At 40.0% G+C, this 19518-nt stretch overlaps 1 protein-coding gene across 1 annotated transcript in view; it reads left to right on the top strand.

The window, feature by feature from the left end:
* CDC16 (cell division cycle 16) overlaps positions 1–19518 on the top strand; it is a 70856-nt gene that overhangs the window by 24573 nt on the left and 26765 nt on the right. The window contains exons 11-15 of the mRNA XM_065412861.1: positions 3084–3157; positions 4884–5009; positions 17090–17242; positions 18005–18068; positions 19272–19333. Coding sequence (XP_065268933.1) covers positions 3084–3157; positions 4884–5009; positions 17090–17242; positions 18005–18068; positions 19272–19333 — 479 coding nt within the window. The remainder of the gene's footprint in view (positions 1–3083; positions 3158–4883; positions 5010–17089; positions 17243–18004; positions 18069–19271; positions 19334–19518) is intronic.

The following is a 19518-nucleotide window of genomic DNA, read 5'->3' as shown; positions in this document are numbered from 1 at the left end:
CTTTTAAAGACCGCTTTAACATTGAGCCACAGTAATATGTTGTGGTCTGCTGTGCTCTACCTGGCCTTGCTGTTTTGAGGCCTGTTAGGAATTGTGTGGTGCTTGCTGTATATCTATGAATATAACACTGTCAATGCACCTATTAATTTTGCAGTGCTTGCTGTACATTTATGATTATTACACTGTTTGTCATGGATCCTAATGGTTGTCACACTGTACTGTAACAAGTGATTAGGTGCTTTCAGAATTGCTAAGCACTCTGCAGCATATGTTGTGAATTAATAAAGATAAATTATTTTCCAAATAATAGACTTTTATTCAGTAAGAAAACCAGTGCAAAATAAAAATGGTGCAATTTAAAATCCAATACATTAAACATGCAATAAATTAATGGAACAGAATTTAACAAGGGGGTTGCTTATGTCCACATACAGCAACCATGGCTTTCACAGGTCAGTGTGCATGAAGCTGTGGTTGTCCTTAATGTCCCCCTGGGATAGAGTGGTAGGAGGAGGGATGCAGCCCCTGATAGCATGTGGAATGTTGAGGCGGTATGAAGGGTGGTGCTGTACAGGAGTTCTCCATGGATTGCTAAGTGAGACAAGAGTCTGCAGCATCTGTGTTTGGTGCCAGAGAAATCCCATTATGTCCTGGTACATCTCCTTCTTCTTTTCCTGCTGGGACTCCTAGGCCTTTCTCCTGTCCACTCTTTCCTTCTCCAGGCGTCTGCAATATTCACCTTCCAGGCTCTTTTGCTAATAGCCTGATAAAGCACTGTCTTGAAGTACCTCATTGAACATGGTATCCAGAGTCCTCTTCTTTCTCCTCCTTATCTAGCTCAGGTGTTCTGTGCGTGTGGAGGAGGAATCCCTCAAGACCGCAGTGGCAGCAACTGTAGATAAAGCACAGAGATATAGTCATAACAGAAAGTGAAAGTTATGATTCAGAACTCCCTTCCCTTGCTCCCCTAAAGTTTTAAACAAGACATGCTTATTGACACTTCTTCTTCGGGGTGCTTGTGCATGGTGCCACTCTCAGCACCAGCCATGGTGCATATAGCCTGCCAGGGGTGAGGTAAATGAGGAGGGAATTGCTCTGTTGTATTCAACTGAGTATAGGGCAGTGGTACTGAATACTGGTACCAATTTCCACAGGCAGTGGGGCTTTTAGCTGATATCTTACTCTTGAGGGAAACAAGGGCACAGGGAGCACAGCTGCTGCTGGTGTCCCGAAGCTGCCCAGGCGCGTATGCTGCTAGCCTGCATATTGCAATGGTGCTATCGAAGCCATCACTGACTGGCATGGGAAAGTGTCCTGTTGTGGAGAAAGAAACCTTCAGGAGAGGATTGGAAAGTACCTTCACGAAAGTTCCATTGAGATCTCTCAAGAGGATTCAAGGGATATTTCTGTGTATTTAAACTGCTCTGCATGGCCCCCTGCCTGACTGTACAGGAGAATGAAAAGCAGATAACGCTACCTCTCTTCGTTATATCACCTATCACCTCTTGCAAGAGTAAATTAATGAAAAGTCAATAGCTGTAACCTGTTAATTTCAGGGTGCCATCAGTACATCATTGCAATGGAAATACAATTACACATCTGATATTCCTGCCCCTGCATTGGACTCGCCAGTGCTCGACTGCTGGGACTGACTGGACTGCAGTAGAGTCTCAAACAGGTCCTGGCTCGTGGCATAGATGGCCCCCCCCCGGTTGCATGTCCCCAATTCCCCTCACTGTTCATGCCAGTGGCCTGTGGCTTGGCCTCCTCAGAAGTATCCACAGTGATGGTGGGATCTCTGCCAAATATGGCATGCAGCTTTTTGTAAAAGCAATAGGTCTGTGGCACAGCATTGGAGTGACTGCTGGCCCGCCTGGCTTTCTGATATGCCTGACTCAGATCCTTTTGCGTTCACACACCACTGCTGCTGGTCCCTGTTGTACCACTTCTCCTGCATCCCCCATGCAATCTGCTCATAAACATCCATGTTTCTATGGCTGGTCTATAGCTGTGCTTGCACAATCTCTTCTTCCCACAGGCCCAGATCTAATATCTCCTGTCTGCTCCAAGCCGGAGTGCATCTGGAGCATGAAGCCAGCATGGTTAGCTTGGCAGTTGCACACAACAATGGGGAGCTGCTAAATGTGCTTGCCAAGCTGGACAATCAGGAAAAGACATTACAAAAAATTGCAGGGCTTTAAAAGGGAGGCAGGCCTTCTAGTCTCTGTGACCCCTGGGCAGTGTAGTTCACAATTATGACCAGAGTGGTCAGTATCTGGCATTGTGGGACAGGTGCTGGAAGACTGTTAGGGTCAACATAAATAACGCAGTATCTGCATTCTCGCTGCATCAATCTGAGTACATGGCTCAGTGCTGCTCGGGGAGATGGTGTTACTGTGTTGCTGTAACAGGGTACTTGCATCAGTGGGAGGCAAATTTAAGCATAGACACATGCACAACTGGGTCAACGCAAGATGGCTTATGTCAAATTAACTTTGTAGTGTAGACCAAGCCTAAGCATCTAAACTGAAGTGCTACAGCTAAATGTAGTCATAGCCTAAGAGAGTATTCAAAGACATCAGTGGCAAATGACTGTTGGCGTTAGTTAAGTGCTTAATACTCATTGAAAGTGGTTTGCAATTGGTGCCTTTGAATACCACCCTGTAAATCTTTGACCAAGTTATAATAGTTGGGAGAAAAATAGAGTACATTCAGGATTATTTTTCCCTCCTTTCCATTTTTTCTAAGGGCTAGTCTACACATGAAGTTTTCCTTTTAACTCCATGTGTGGCCCTCTTATTCTGTGTATAAACATAGTGTGTCAACTCATTTTGAGCCCTATTTTAGGTAAGGCTTTAAATGGATGCGTTACAAAACATTCAAAACTGTTTATAGTGGAAATAGGTCTAGCTATGCTAATAGATGCTGCTATAATAATTTGAAACTGAGAGTGATGACTTCAGGCAAAATATTGTAACTTCTCTGAATGCTCTCTGTTCCCTGTCCTGTATCATTATTTGTAGATATATCATTTTCGTCATATGCTGTACTCTTAGTATTGTTCTTTTGACATTGATGTTTAGGTCTCATGGTTTGCGGTAGGATGTTATTATCTCATGGTCGGTCACAAAAATGAACATGCCAGAAGATATCTCAGGTAAAAGCTTAACTTCATATCCAATAATATTAGATTTATTATTGTGTTGCTTATGACTTGTTAAGTCAATATTATTCAGGATTTAATTTTCAAATAAAGAATAGCTAACTATAAAAGTATTACACAAGAGCTGTTCATTGTAAATAAATGTAATTACAGAAACCTAGGAATCCTGGCTGCTGTATGTCCCCTGTGTTTACCCTTTCTTTGATATGGCAATTAGATACGGCAATCCTTTGATATGGCAATCAATCAAAAATGTTTTGTTACAAACTGGCCTCATATGGGGGATATAGTCACCCTCCCATTGCAAGTGAACCTAGTCACTGGGTCCCATGTGCTTCTAACTGGTTCTAATTCTAGTGATGCTCTGGAACTCTAGAGCATACTTTCAAGCTTAGACATCTTGTCTGATGAAAATAACAAAGGCCTGAGATGCATCTTCCCCATCTCTGATGTCACCTCTTCTGTGAGTCTGAAATTTGTCAGTGTTTCAGCCTCCTCTTTCCTTCGTGTCTTTCTTGTGGTGATGGTTGGCTCCATTCACAGAGTCTCTGCTCTTAAATAGGGCCTCAGTCTCTGTGCCATGTGCTGAAATTGAGAAGCTCCAGACACTCCAGTCATGCTTGCCCCCTTCTTGTGGGCTCTTGTGTATGGACACTATTGTTCCATGGCTATGGGTCAGTAGTTGGCAGATGATCAAAGCTGATGACCCTAAATTGCAGTTTTGATGGCTTTTTGGTGACAGTCCTTCAAAGAAGTGTCAAACACTTTCTTTCCCAGGCAGGGCAGCTGTCTGGAATGGAGAATAATAGGCTTGCCTTAGGCAAGCCCAGACTTTTGCAGTCACATAGGCAATATTTCCACCCACAGACTATGTCTACACTTACAAGCTTACAGAGGCACAGCTGTATTGGTACAGCTATGTTATGCCGATGGGAGAGAGCTCTCCCGTCGACATAATAAAACCAGCTTAATGAGTGGCGGTTGCTATGTCAGCGGGAGAGCATCTCCCGCCAATATAGTGCTGGTGCACGTGAGCGCTTATGCCAGCAAAACATATGTTACTCGGGTGGTTTTTTTCAAATCCCTGAGCGAGAAAAGTTTTGCCAATATAAGTGCTAGTGTAGACATGGCCTAACTAACATGTTTATGTCAAATTATGAAATTTCTGTTGTAAAGTGGAAAATGGTAAACATTGTTTACACTGCATGAATAGAGAGAGATTTTGTAATGTAATGTAATGTAGTTGTTTTTCTGTTCGCTTTTTGTTGGTGTCTTTACTTTAAGATTTATGTGTAGATATAAAAACCATATACCTCTTTTGCATGCATTCACACCGTTAAATTTAGTTCCTTGCAGTAAGGATTTAGTTCATCTATTTACCTTTGGTGTTTCACTATGCACACTTAACAACACTATCTAAATAATATAGTTTAGAAATTTGCTAAAATCAGTTTAGAAAATGAGAATAATACATTCTCTTAATGTCAAATAATGTGTGTCAAAAGGTAAGCTTTCACCAGTATGATAATCGTTTAGAGACAAAGTTCTTTATTAAACACTCATTAGTTTACTACAAATTTATTAAATATATACATGAGTACACAGACTATTTATACTTCAGCAGGTTTACTGCTTAAGTGTTCCAATAAGATGAATATAATGAATTTCAGATGTAGTTATAATGTGTTGGTCTGATTTTGTGTGTGTGTGTGTTTTTTAGCAAAGCCACTACACTTGAGAGAACCTATGGACCAGCTTGGATAGCATATGGACATTCATTTGCAGTTGAGAGTGAGCATGACCAAGCAATGGCTGCTTACTTCACAGCAGCACAGCTGATGAAAGGGTATGTCAAAAGTAGACTATGCCATTTTATATATTTTTTTTTCATTGATAAAAATATACTTAAGGCAATAACTCAAATGGAAACTTCAGTACCAGGCAAACTAGTTGAAACTACAGTAAAGAACAGAATTATCAGACACTTAGATGAATATGATTTGTTGGGGAAGAGTTGACATGGTTTTTGTAAAGGGAAATCAAGCCTCATCAATCTACTAGAATTCTTTGAGGGAGTCAACAAGCATATGGACATGCGTGATCCAGTAGATACAGTGTACTTAGATTTTCAGAAAGCCTTTGACAAGGTCCCTCACCAAAGGCTCTTAAGCAAAGTAAGCTGTCATAGGATAAGAGGGAAGGTCCTATCATGGATCAGTAACTGGTAAAAAGATAGGAAACAAAGAGTATGAATAAATGGTCAGTTTTCAGAATGGGGAGAGGTAAAAGTAGTGTCCCCCAGGGGTCTGTACTGGGACCAGCACTGTTCAACATATTCAAAATTATCTGGAAAAAGGGGTAAACAGTGAGGTGACAAAATTTGAGGATGATACAAAACTACTCAAGATAGTTATGTCCAAAGCAGACTGTGAAGAATTACAAAGGGATCTCACAAAACTGGGTGACTGGGCAACAAAATGGTAGATGAAATTCAATGCTGATAAATGCAAAGTAATGCACATTGGAAAACGTAATCCCAACTATAAATATAAAATGATGGGGTCTAAATTAGCTGTTATCACTCAAGAAAGAGTTCTTGGAGTCATTATGGATAATTCTCTGAAAACATCCACTCAATGTGCAGCGGCAGTGAAAACAGAATGTTGGGAATCATTAAGAAAGGGATAGATAATAAGACAGAAAATATAATATTGCCTCTCTCTAAATCCATGGTATGCCCACATCTTGAATACTGTGTGCAGATGTGGTCGCTCCATCTCAAAAAAGATATATTGGAATTGGAAAAGGTTCAGAAAAGGGCAACAAAATTATTAGGGGTAAGGAACGGCTTCCATATGAGGAGAGATTAAAAAGACTGGGACTTTTCAGTCTGGAAAAGAGACGGCTAAGGGGGGATATGATAGAGGTCTATAAAATCATGACTGGTGTGGAGAAACTAAATAAGGAAGTGTTTTATACTCCTCATAAAGCAAGAACTAGGGGTCACCAAATGAAATTAATAGGCAGCAGGTTTAAAACAAAAGAAAGTATTTTTTCACACAATGCACAGTCAACCTGTGGAATTCCTTGCCATAGGATGTGGTGAAGGCCAAGATCAAAAAAGGGATCAAAAAAGGGATCAAAAAAGAACTAGATAAATTCATGGAGGATAGGGTCCATCAATGTCTATTAGCCAGGATGTGGAGGGATGGTGTCCTTAGCCTCTGTTTGCCAGAAGCTGGGAATGGGCGACAAGGGATGGATCACTTGATGAATACCTGTTCTGTTCATTCCCTCTGGAGCACCTGGCATTGGCCACTGGCGTAAAAGACAGGATCCTGGGCTAGATGGACATTTGGTTTGACCCAATATGGCCGTTCTTATGTTGAAAACAAGGGAGGAAAAAGATTATAAGTAGTGTTCCATTATGCTTCTGCTTGTTGAATTCATCATTTATATTTGATTATTGCTTACAGTTTAAAAGTTTAGATAGTGTTACTACCTAGTGTGTCATTAAAGTCCAGTTATCTTTCTTTTCAGTTTATAGGTGAAGAAGCAGAACTGGATTAAACTCAGAATTAACTTGGGGATAGGAAAGGGAAATACACATGTCTAGGCTAAAATACTAGTAAACATTAGAATTAACTTCTTACTAAATATTTTCCCTTTAAGGTACTCTTCAGATTAGTACTTCATTTGGAATCTATTTCATGTAGTGTTACATAATACATATTCTTCCTTGAGTTACTGCACATTTGGATCCCATTTAGCATCCATGTGCCCCAGCATAGGTGTTTGGAACATTTTCACTAGCAGTGTCCAGTAGCAGTGGTCCATGCGCACTGTATGCCTCCCTGCTGCACCCTCACAGGGCATAAAGGGCACAGCAACCCCAACTGCCTTAGGCAGTGAGTTGTAACAACGTAAGTGTCCCTTTGTAGTAATCTTGTTACTTAGCATTTAGTCTGATAGTTGGTAGTTAATTTGTTTATAGGTAGTAGGTTAGTGCACTTGTTACTGTTTAAATTAGCTTGTTTGCAGTAGGTATGGGGAAAAAAGCAATTTATGGCAGAGCCCAAATCTCTGGGCTTCAAGACAGGTCCCTTTGTAGGGGGGTTGTTCTTGTGACTGACACCTACGACAGGTGCCTTTACTGTCTGGTTGAGCAACATATTGTTGCTAAGTGTGTGATTTGCAAGTCCTTCAAGAAGCACACACAAAAGGAGAGGCAGTTCAGCTTTTTCTTATGGAAAAGTCCATGAGAGCTATGTCTGACTCAGAGCATGAACTTGGTACAGAGGCTTCTGTTTTCACAGCTTATCTCGCCAATGCTCCTGTCACCAGAAATGTGACAGCTAATTCAGCAGCATTTAAAAAGATGAGATTCAGAAAGGTCAATCAGAGGAGGCAGGGACCCTCATTGTTAGAGGACTGAATGACTCTAAAGGCCTGGTCTACACCTAAGTCGATCTAGCCACGGTTGCCTACGGCTGTGAAAAATTTCATGCCCTGAACACTGTAGTTATGTCGTCCTAACCCCTGCCATAGACACTAGAATTCAATGGAAGGATTCCTCGGTCGACCTAACTACAGCCTCTTGGAGAGGGGGATTACCTACATCGATGGGAAAACGCCGTCCATCAATGTAGGAAGTGTCTACAGGAAAGTAGCTGCAGTGCTGCTGTTGCAGCGATAGGGTAGACATACCCTAAGTCAGTTTCCTGGCGCGAAGCCTGTCTCCGGTGGCAGGAGCAAAGAAGAGGTCTTCAAAGGAGCCCTTACTGCTGGTGCCGAGAGAGAAGAGGAACTGTTGAAGGGAGCCATTATTGTCGGTGCAGGAAAGAGTGGGACTGAGACCTGCCATGTAGCACTGCATTACAGAGCTGGTACAGAAACCTGCTTCTTCATCTAAAAGATCCCAAGAGAAAAAGAATTCACAGTCATCTGCCTTCTTCCTTTTTGGCACCGGTTTCAGCAGCACTGTCATTCTCAGCATCACAGTGAGGACAGACTTCTACAGTGCTTCCCTTGTCGGTATTGGCATCTTTGAATTACAGCCAGCAGTTTCAGCTCTAAAGGAAGGCTCAAAGCAGAGAGGCATCTACAGCGCCTCACTGTAGGGACCTCTTACAACTAATGACCTCAGGGTCATTCCAGAACCTGAGTCACCACTCCTGGAGGTTTTCCTGATCTTGATAACAGACAGATCCCCTCTTCAAAAAAGAAGCAAGCGTATCTATAATGAAAATTTATTTGAACCAGCACGGCAGTACAATTAAGAATTTGAGTCCCACTCAAATCCTTCAGTCTGCTATCAAGACTTCTGCATTAGAAGTTTCTTCATCCAAAGACTGACTCCTCTGCAGACTCTGACAGGAGTCCACCACTAAGAAGGAAATCACATGGATGGAAAGAGAATAATTCTAGGGACGCATATGTGTTATGCTCATACAAAGCACCATGGATCTTTATAGAGGAGGGCAAATACACAGCATTTGTTGAGAATACAACAGTTAGCATATCACACACACACACACACACACACACACACACACACACACACACACACACACACACACACACACACACACACACACACACACACACACACCCTGCCACTGATGTTCATAGTTACCAGTCTGTTGTAGCTCGAGTCAATCTCATGGCCAGTTAGATTGAGCACGAGTGTGGAGCTGGGCTCTTCTCGTTCGCGATCCGATGCTCCTGGAGTGTGGCAAGACGAACCCAAAGTCCCATGGCCAAGCACCCTGTTCTTATAGGTTTTTTTCTCTGTTGAAGTCTATGGATTTTGCTGTGTCAGTTTGTGACCGGTTACTTCTTAATTGGTGTAAACATTTCAATATACCTCCGAGAGGGTCATTCTGTCCTTTGTTCTGATTTAATCAATTGTCCTTAGGGGAGCCAGCCTTCACCTCAGGGTCGTCAATCTGCCCTTCATTATGGATGTGTGTTGATTATTTTTTGATGTCCTTTAAGTCTCTTCACTCCTTTCTTGACCATCTGGCTATAACAATGGCCTTCACACCTTATCTTTTCCTGATGCATACATTTCTCACTCACACAAACAGATTGAGAATACAAACAGTAGTATTTTATATCGAGCAAAAAGGCATTGCAAATTAAACCTTGCTAAATTTTACAATTAATAACCAAGACAATTTACATTGAGACCCAGGCCTTCAATGTTCCTCTAATCTACTTAACATAGACACAATAGAGAATCCTGTCTCTTACTAACTAAATCTTAAAACAAAGAGTTAAAGAGGGCCCAATTTGTAATGCATATGGGAAAACAGAATCTCATAGTCCCAGAGGGTCATTTCTTTCTGCTATTCAAAAAGGGTGGCTAGCAGGATGAAATCAAATCATACATTAATCCTTATGGGACATTATAAAATCCTGCTCCTACATATGGAAAAGAGCCTCCTAATAGACCTGAGAATGCTAATTCTCACTGTGCTCTTTGGTTGCCTCTGAACAAATATCCCTTTCCTATGTGGTCCACATCCATGGCCGTATTGGTTCTCATGACGTTCATATCCACAATTTCAGGGGCAGGTTCTCCCACAATATACGGAGTCTATTTGTGAGTCATCTGCTACAAACTCTTACAGTTCTGATCACTCTTCTCATCAAATTCAAGTTGCAGAGGCGCAACTAATTTTGTGTTGCTGAAATAGCCCATCAGAACAATCTTTCTGATCCTATACTTGTTTCTTCTTCCTTACTTGATGAAACCATTTCACAGGCTTACATCACTCTAAGCTGATGATTTAAAAACCTTTCAGGACTTATTGAAGCATATGGCAAAAACACTAGAAGTTCCTTTGGAGACAGTTCAGGAGAAAGGATATAAACTTTTTGATATTCTACAGTCAGTATCCCAAAACAGGGTTGCACTATCTATTAATGAAGGAATATTGGATCCAACAAAAGATCTTTGGTTGAGCCATGCTTCCATTTTAGCTACTGTAAAATGTGCTGATTATGGATATCAGGTGCCATCTAAAGGATTTGAGTATTTTTTATACACATCTGGCTCCATCATCACCCAAGTTCCCTCTAAGCTGCGTGGCTACCTAGCAGTCGATCACGTGCCATGCAGTTCAGGTGCCCGTCCCCCGCACTGCTGCGCTGCTCCTGTCCTCTGCCTTGGAGTCCCTGGCCAGCTGTTCCCAGGAGACTCCTGCTTGCTGTGCAGAGCGGGGGGCGGGCGCACTGATGTCAGGGTGTCATCCCCCCCATCCCTCTACCGTATCTCCACAGAGTGGCGGGGGCAACACGACAGGGCTCAGGAGTGGGACGTGGGACGGAGCTTGCTGGCAGCTGCTGCTATGTCTGAACAAGCAGGCTTCAGATTGGTGAGTGCCAATCTACTTAAAGGGGCAGCACGTCTCTCTCTCTTTCACAATGTCTCACACACATACAGTGTCTGTGTCTCTCTCTCTCTCTCTCTGTCTCTCTCACTCTCTCACACACACACACACACACACACACACACACTCGCTCTCACACGCACGCACTCTGTCGCTCTTTCACACACGCACACACTGTCGCTCTCACAATGTCTCTCACACTCATATCACACTGTCTCTCGCACACGCAAACTGTCTCGCTTTCTCTCTCATGCACATGCGCGCGCACACACACTGTCTCTTGCACACGCGCACACTCTCACACTCATTCTCTCTCTCTCTCACTCACACTTTGTGTGTCTCTCACACTCACTTACCTCCCAACACATACTTGTAGTGTTGTTGTTGTTACTTCTTGATACTTCCTGCAATGCACATATATTCTCTGTAATTTTATTCTTTCAAAGTGCGAATGGTCTATGCATTTCATAATTTTTATTTCTCTCTTAACACTTAAATGTAATTCTTTGAGTAGTAAGTTCTAAAATGCTTAACTTATCCTGGCTGGAGTAATTATCCCTATGGTAACTTTTAAAAAATATGTGTTATAGCTAGGTTATTTGTTTCTACTGGTGGTGCACATCCACACATTGCCTCGATATTGGTGCTCATAACCAAATTAATCCTGCACATGGATGGAAAAAATTCAAGGGAACATTGATTCATCACTAAATCTGCCTCTAAGGAGAAAGAACCCAAGAGACTTGATCTTTTCAGAAATAAAATGTACTCTTCAGCATCTTTATAGATCAGGAGAGCAAATTATCAATCATATTTAGATAGCATGGCTTATCTGCAATGGTATAGAATATCAGCGTTTAAGGACAATTACCCTCAAAGTGTAGAGAGGAGTTTAAAGCTACTTGTGAAGAAGGGCAGCTTATTGCCCTTCAAAACCTATTTCAAGAAGCATTCGATGCTGCTGATTCAAGTGCTTGTTCAGTTGCTACAGCTGTCATAATGTGATGGTTATCTGCATCAAGTTTACCAAAAGAAGTGCAAGCGACTATTGAAGATTTGCCATTCGAAGATCAGAATCTGTTTAGTACCAAGACTGATGAATGTCTGCATTCATTAACAGACTCAAGATCCACACTCAGATCATTGGGTTTGTATGCTCGTCCTTTCAAAAAGAGACAATTTCGTCCTCAAACTTAATTCTCCAGATATAGGAACACTCAATATCTATTTTGTTCATATTCCCAACACTAGAGGTCTCTTCTGAACAATCTAGAAAGAGATCTAGATATCAGAAGATGACAGCTCCACTACCCCCTTCTATAACTACTCAGTTGGTCAGACAGAAAGACATCAAATTTGATGCAACAATCAAGGATCTTAAATCACAAAGAGGTATAACATTTTACTACACCCTTTGGTTCCCATCTATTTTATATCCTGGAGGCTTGGATAGCAATCACCACATTGTAATGGGTCCTTCAAGTAATTCAGTTTCAGTCCCTGCCTGCTTTCCACCCCTCTTCTTAGTCCCTTTTCAGGGACCATTTTCATGAGCATGCCATGCGTCAGGCGATAGATGAACTGATCAAACTAAGAGCAATAGAGTTAGTAACTGAGGAGTTTATTGGAAAAGGTTTCAATTCTCCTTATTTCCTCATACCAAAAAAGAAAGGCAGCTTACATCCAATTCTAGATCTTGGGACCTCGACAAGTTCATTCAGTGTGCCACATTTAGTATGGTAGCTCTCACTTCTGATATCCCTGCGCTGTATCCCATAGATTGGTTCGTTGCCCTCTACAGGATGCTTATTTTCATGTGTCAGTACACCCCATGCACAGAAAGTGTCTACATTTTATGGCTCTGGAGGGTCATTACCAATTCTCAATACCACCTTTTGAATTTTCATTAGCACAGTGGATGTTACAAAGTGCCTACAAGTAATTGCAGCCCATCTATGCAGACAAGGGTTGCATATTTACTAGGGCTGTTGATTAATCACAGCTAACTCACGCGATTAACTCAAATAAATTAATTGTGATTTAAAAAAATAATTGCGATTAAAAAAATTAATCGCGGTTAATCGCAGTTTTAATAGCACTGTTAAACAATTGAATACCAATTGAAATGTATTAAATATTTTGATGTTTCTACATTTTCAAATATATTGATTTCAATTATAACACAGAATACAAAGTGTACAGTGCTCACTTTATATTATTTTTATTACAAATATTAGCACTGTAAAAATGATACAAGAAATAGTATTTTTCAATTCACCTCATACAAGTACTGTAGTACAATCTCTTTATTGTGAAAGTGCAACTTACAAATGTAGATTTTTTTGTTGTTACATAACTGCACTCAAAAATAAAACAGTGTAAAACTTTAGAGCCTACAAGTCCACTCACTTGTTCAGCCAATTGCTAAGAAAAACAAGTTTTTATTTACATTTCTGGGAGATACTGCTGCCTACTTCTTATTTACAATGTCACAATAAAGTGAGAACAGGCGTTCGCATGGGATTTTTGTAGCTAGCATTACAAGGTATTTATGTGCCAGATATGCTAAACATTCGTATGTCCCTTCATGCTTCAACCACTATTCCAGAGGACATGCTTTCATGCAGATGACGCTCATTAAAAAAATGTGTTAATTAAATTTGTGACCAAACTCCTTGGAGGGGAGAATTGTATGTCTCCGGCTCTATTTTACCCACATTCTGCCATATATTTCATGTTATAGTGGTCTCGGATGATGACTCAGCACATGTTCCTTTTAAGAACACTTTCACGGCAGATTTGACAAAACCCAAAGAAGGTACCAATGTGAGATTTCTAAAGATAGCTACAGCACTCGACCCAAGGTTTAAGAATCTGAAGTACCTTCCAAAATCTGAGAGGGACGAGGTATGGAGCATGCTTTCAGAAGTCTTAAAAGAGCAACACTCCAATGCGGAAACTACAGAACCCGAACCACCAGAAAAGAAAATCAACCTTCTGCTGGTGGCATCTGACTCAGATAATGAAAATGAACATGCGTCGGTCCGCACTGCTTTGGATTGTAATCGAGTAGAACCCGTCATCAGTATAGATACATGTCCTCTGGAATGGTGGTTGAAGCATGAAGGGACATGTGAATCTTTAGTGCATCTGACACGTAAATATCTTGCAACGCCGGCTACAACAGTGCCACTAGCTTGTAATTCACTATAACCCCCAGATCCCTTTCTGAAGTACTCCTTCCTAGGCAGTCATTTCCCATTTTGTATGTGTGCAACTGATTATTCCTTCCTAAGTGGAGTACTTTGCATTTGCCTTTATTGAATTTCATCTTATTTACTTCAGACCATTTCTCCAGTTTGTCCAGATCATTTTGAATTTTAATCCTATCCTCCAAAGGACTTGCAACCCCTCCCAGCTTGGTACTGCCTACAAACTTTATAAGTGTACTCTCTATTCCATTATCTAAATCGTTTATGAAGATATTCAAAAGAACTGGACCCAGGACTGATCCCTGTGGGACCCCACTTGATATGCCCTTCCAGCTTCACTGTGAACTGCTGGTAACTACTCTCTAGGAACAGTTTTCTAACCAGTTATGCACCCACCTTATAGTAGCTCCATGTAGGCTATATTTCCCTAGTTTGTTTATGAGAAGGTCATGCAAAACACTATCAAAAGCCTTATTAAAGTCAGGGTATACCACATCCTCCATATCTACAATGTTGGTTATCCTGTCAAAGAAAGCTGTTAGATTGGTTTGACGTGATTTGTTCTCGACAAATCCACGTTGACTGTTTTATCACCTTGTTACAAACTAGGTGTTTGCAAATTGATTGTTGATTATTTGCTCCACTATCTTTCCAGGTAAGAAGTTAAGATGACTAGTCTGTAATTTCATGTCTGTAATTTCCATGTCAGTGTTCTATTCCAATAATATTAGATTAACTCTTATCCTTAAAGCACTTGGCACTATTGCTTCAATCGAAGTTCATTTGGCAGCATTCCATTCAATATCTGTATTTCATCCTCCAGTAGAGGAAGGTACAATCTTCTCTCTTCAGTCAGTGAATAGATTTATGGAAGGGCTTGTCCGCATTTTTCTTCCCATGAGAAAGATCACTCAAATATGGTGTGACGGGTTGGATCACAGAAACCCCCTTGGGAGCTGCCACCCGATGTGCAAAGACTACCCCTGCTTCTGTTTTCCCTGCCAGCTCAGGACTCCAGCACCCTGTCTTGCTGAGCGAGACACTCCAGTCTGGCTCCAACACAGACCCAGGGTCTGAATTACTTGTCCCAAAGCTGCAAGTTTACCTGAAAACAGCTCATAGAAGTGTGCTTGTCTTTAGCACTCAGATGCCCAACTCCCAATGGGGTCTAAACCCAGATAAATCCGTTTTACCCTGCATAAAGCTTATAAATTGTTTGCCCTCTATAACACTGATAGAGAGATATGCACAGTTGTTTGCTCCCCCAGGTATTAATACGTACTCTGAGTAAATTACTAAATAAAAAGTGATTTTATTAAATACAGACAGTAGGATTTAAGTAGTTCAAAGTAGTAACAGACAGAACGAAGTAAGTCACAAGCAAAATAAAATAAAATGCGCAAATCTATGTCTAATCAAACTAAATACAGGTAATCTCACCCTCAGAGATGCTTCAGTAAGTTTTTCTCAGACTGGACACCTTCCAGGCCTGGGCACAATTCTTTCCCCTGGTACAGCTCTTGTTCCAGCTCAGATGATAGCTAGGGGATTCTTCATGATGGCTTCTCTCTCTCTCTGTTCTCTTCCACCCCTTTATATATCTTTTGCATAAGGCGGGAACCCTTTGTCCCTCTGGGTTTCCACCCCCCCCCCCCTCACTGGAAAAGCACCAGGTTAAAGATGGATTCCAGTTCAGGTGACATGATCACATGTCACTGCAAGACTTCATTACTCACTTGCCAGCACACACATATACAGGGAGACTCACAGGTAAGCAGCCATCTGCAGACAATGGGAGTCATCAAGATTCCAAACCATCATTAATGGCCCACACTGTTCATAATTACAATAGGCCCTCAGAGTTACATTTTATATTTCTAGTTTTAGATACAAGAGTGGTACATTTCTACAAATAGGATGATCACACTCAGTAGATTATGAGCTTTGCAATGATACCTTACAAGAGACCTTTTGCACAAAGCATATCCCAATTGCATTATAGTCACTTCTTATCAAATTTTTTATAAAACTATCCCAGTTACATTATATTCACTTATTATCATGTTTTTATACAACCATGTAGACTGCACAACGTCACATATGGGACTTAAATTCAGTGGGTTTTTTGCTTATGGGCCCTCTTCTCTCCTCCCCCTCTCCTCCCCCCCTTTGAATCTCTCAAATTATCCTGTTTCTCTTCTATCACTGAAGGTAGCATTTCTGGTGGCAATTACATCAGCTTGTAGAATAAGCGAATTACAAGCCCTAATGATAAATCCTCCATTTACAGTTTTTCACCTGTCTAGAGTAATGATGAGACTGCATCCATCTTTTTTTATGCTCAAGGTACTATCAGATTTTCATATCCATTCATTCACCAGGTTTTTTTTCCAAAACCTCATTCTTCACCTGTTGAATATAAATTACATACTTCAGAATTGAGAAGATTGCTGTTATATTACCTAGATAGAACTAGATCTTTTTGTAAAACTTCAAGACATTTTGTTCTGTGTGGTAATAAATCAAAAGGGATGACTGTTTCATCATAAAGACTTCCAAAATGGGTATCCAATTGTATTAGAACTGCTTATGATATTAGAAGAGTCCTCCATCAGAGTGCAAGCTACATCAATAGCATGCTTAAGTCAGGTTCCAGTATTGGAAATATGTAGAATGGCTACCTGGTCTTCAGTGTATATGTTTACAAAATGTCATTTGTTAGTCACCACTTCAAAATCTGATGCCCGTTTTGGAAGAACCTTTGCAATCTCTTTTCAGATAACTCTTAGCTCCCACCTCCTTTAAAAAATGATTGCTAGCTTATCACCATAAGTGGGATCCACATGTCCAGTAGCTCAAAGAAGAAAGAAAGGTAACTTAGCTAATAGTAACTACTGTTCTTCAAGATGTTCTGCACATGTGCATCCCACAACCCATCTTTGCAGTTCAGTCTTATGAATGAGGATTTTGGTCAGCGAAGGAACTGAGTGGTGGTTGTTGTCGCTGCTCCCTTTATGCCCTGGGACCTAAAGGGCACATGTGCGACACCTACTGGACACTGCTAGTGAAAATGTTTTGAACTCTTGTGCTGGGGCACATGGACACCATAAGTGGGATCCATGTGAGAACATCTCAAAGAATCAGTTACTGTCAGGTAAGTAACTGTTCTTTTTAAGTTTTTTTTTATTTAAAGTTTTTTTTAATAGGTATACTTATAAAGTATCACACAGTTAAATGCTTTTAAGATTTCTGCAAATTATTAAATATTTACATCAAGCAAATATATGAAACTTCCTTTTTTTCCTTATTTTTTACAGCTGTCATTTGCCGATGCTCTATATTGGACTAGAATATGGTTTGACCAACAATTCAAAATTAGCTGAAAGATTTTTCAGCCAAGCTCTAAGCATTGCACCTGAGGATCCTTTTGTTATGCATGAAGTTGGAGTGGTTGCATTTCAAAATGGAGAGTAAGTTTGCAAAAGGAGATAAAGAAAGACAGTACTACTAATCTATATTCTTTTCCTAAATGTAATGTAGTAGCATATATTTTGTTTTTATATAATAATATAATAATAAGCCATTTTGAGCTACAGAACAAGAAATTGCTTATGATTCTAGTTAGTTAGTATTCACCCTAAACTCTTACTTATCAAATTAGTTTCTCTTCTAATAGGGTATTTTATCTGGTTTGATGTTTTAAGGATTGAGTCAGGAAAGAATTGATACTTGGGGATGAGGCACATATAGAACAGCCAGTCATCACATGAGGGATTCATTTGTGCAGGAGATTGCATGTATTGAAATGGTATTTGTAATGTCATACAATGAAGCATTCTTTGTTTTTGGCAAATTGGGAAGTACCAAGATGATTCCAGAGAGGGGAACAAATTTTTAAAAGGTGTATAAGGTTAAGGTTTTGATTGTTATCCATAGCCTGGTTATTGGGAACATTTAACATGTTTCTGGGCTGTACTCCATTTTAATTTTTGCTCTGTAGTTTGGCTTTAAGATCATGCACCTTTGTGTGCAAGATGTTTGTCACAACTGCTTGTATTTCACCATTTAATCAATGTGAATGAATTTATCTGTGCATAAATAGTGTAAAAGATAACTTTTCTCTCTTTCTAATGCGGCTTATTCAGCTTTGTCATTAAGAAGGGACTTTTGAATGTAAACTGTGTGATAGATACTTTGTTGGTAATTCCAGTAATGTTTTTTTCTTATTTTAGCTGGAAAACTGCAGAAAAGTGGTTCCTTGATGCTTTAGAGAAAATTAAAGCTATTGGGAATGAGGTAATTTTTAATTAATGCGTACTTAATTTTATGTCAATGAACTATTTATTAAAACTGCAGGTTCTCGTATTATATTGCCTATGTAATTGGATCGTTAGAATAAATGCAGTAAGTTCTGAGACATTATCTACCCCAATGATATAGACTGACTTAAAACCTTAGCCTATTATCATTAAGTTCTGCCATCCAGTGTTTTCATATTTTTACATCATGCTTATCAGACATTCCTTTTTACCCTTTCCAATACCTAGAACAACAAGCCTTCAGCTGAAATTAAAAAGTAACAGATTTAAAATGTATTCCTACATGCCTGTGGCATAGCTGTTAGCAGAATCCAGATCTGACTCCCAGTTGTGTGCCTAAACTATTAGACTATGCTCCGTCCCATATGAATTCTCCAATCACATATGAAACTCAGTACAGCAAGGTATTAATGCAGATATCTTAGTTTTTAAAAAAATGCTTAGACATGCATAGGAATAAGAATAGAGTTTGTAGTTACGGTATCTGTGGTAAAGTTACAGCTCTTCTTCTGATGCTTAAGAGCATAAGCTAAACACCGTGACCAGAAAGGAATTTATGGATTTTGGCAGCTTTAGATATTGGCATTGTGTGGCCAGTAAATGGACTAATTATTTCAGAGCAGATAAATTTAGACCATGGAAGAAAAGGGATAAAGCCAAATGGGATATTTAGTACGTATTTGCAATCATTCAGTCAAGATCTAGTTTTACTGAGGGTCACTTCTACACTGCTTGTTGATGAACCCAGCTGTGCTAATAAATAGTAAAGGGTTAAGTTTGAAAGTGCAAAGCTGGCATTGAATTTGTAAGGTAAAGATATCATTATTTTTGTGTTTGCCACCTTGTCCAAATAAATGTTATCACTGCAGTTTTTAAGGCTGTTTAACTGGTATGGGGGCTGGAAGAACCTGGAAAAGATAACTAATATGGGGAGGAAGATTCACTTTAATAAGTAAATGGTTTCATTGGACAACATGTTTGCTTATTTTACCTATAAAATTATATGTAGCTAACTGTTTAATATAAAAGGAATTTTAAATGCCTATCTTCAAGTTTTCATTCTCCATGAATGAACTGCCTTGTTCATTTACATGCTGATTTCTCTCTAGTAATTGAACACACAGCATTTAATTAAAAGCTGTGAGGTTGATATCATTAGGTTGGATGTATTATTTTGCAGGTAACAGTTGATAAATGGGAGCCTTTATTGAACAACTTAGGACATGTGTGCAGAAAGCTCAAGTAAGTGGAAAATGTGAAATGTTTTAAAGCTACATTTACCTGGTATGTTAGAAAAAAGTTTGTTGTTCTTGGACCCACTGCTTATTTGCAATAAGACTTTACTCTGTCAAAGCAGTGTAAGGGGGTCTTCTTGTAAATCAGAATGAGGCCACCGAAATCTGTTTGTGCACATTCATTTGCAATGT

This window comes from Emys orbicularis, chromosome 1 (assembly GCF_028017835.1).
Source record: "Emys orbicularis isolate rEmyOrb1 chromosome 1, rEmyOrb1.hap1, whole genome shotgun sequence".
NCBI lineage: Eukaryota > Metazoa > Chordata > Testudines > Emydidae > Emys > Emys orbicularis.
Note: the sequence above shows the minus strand (reverse complement) of the source record. Positions and strands in the feature narration are given on the sequence as shown.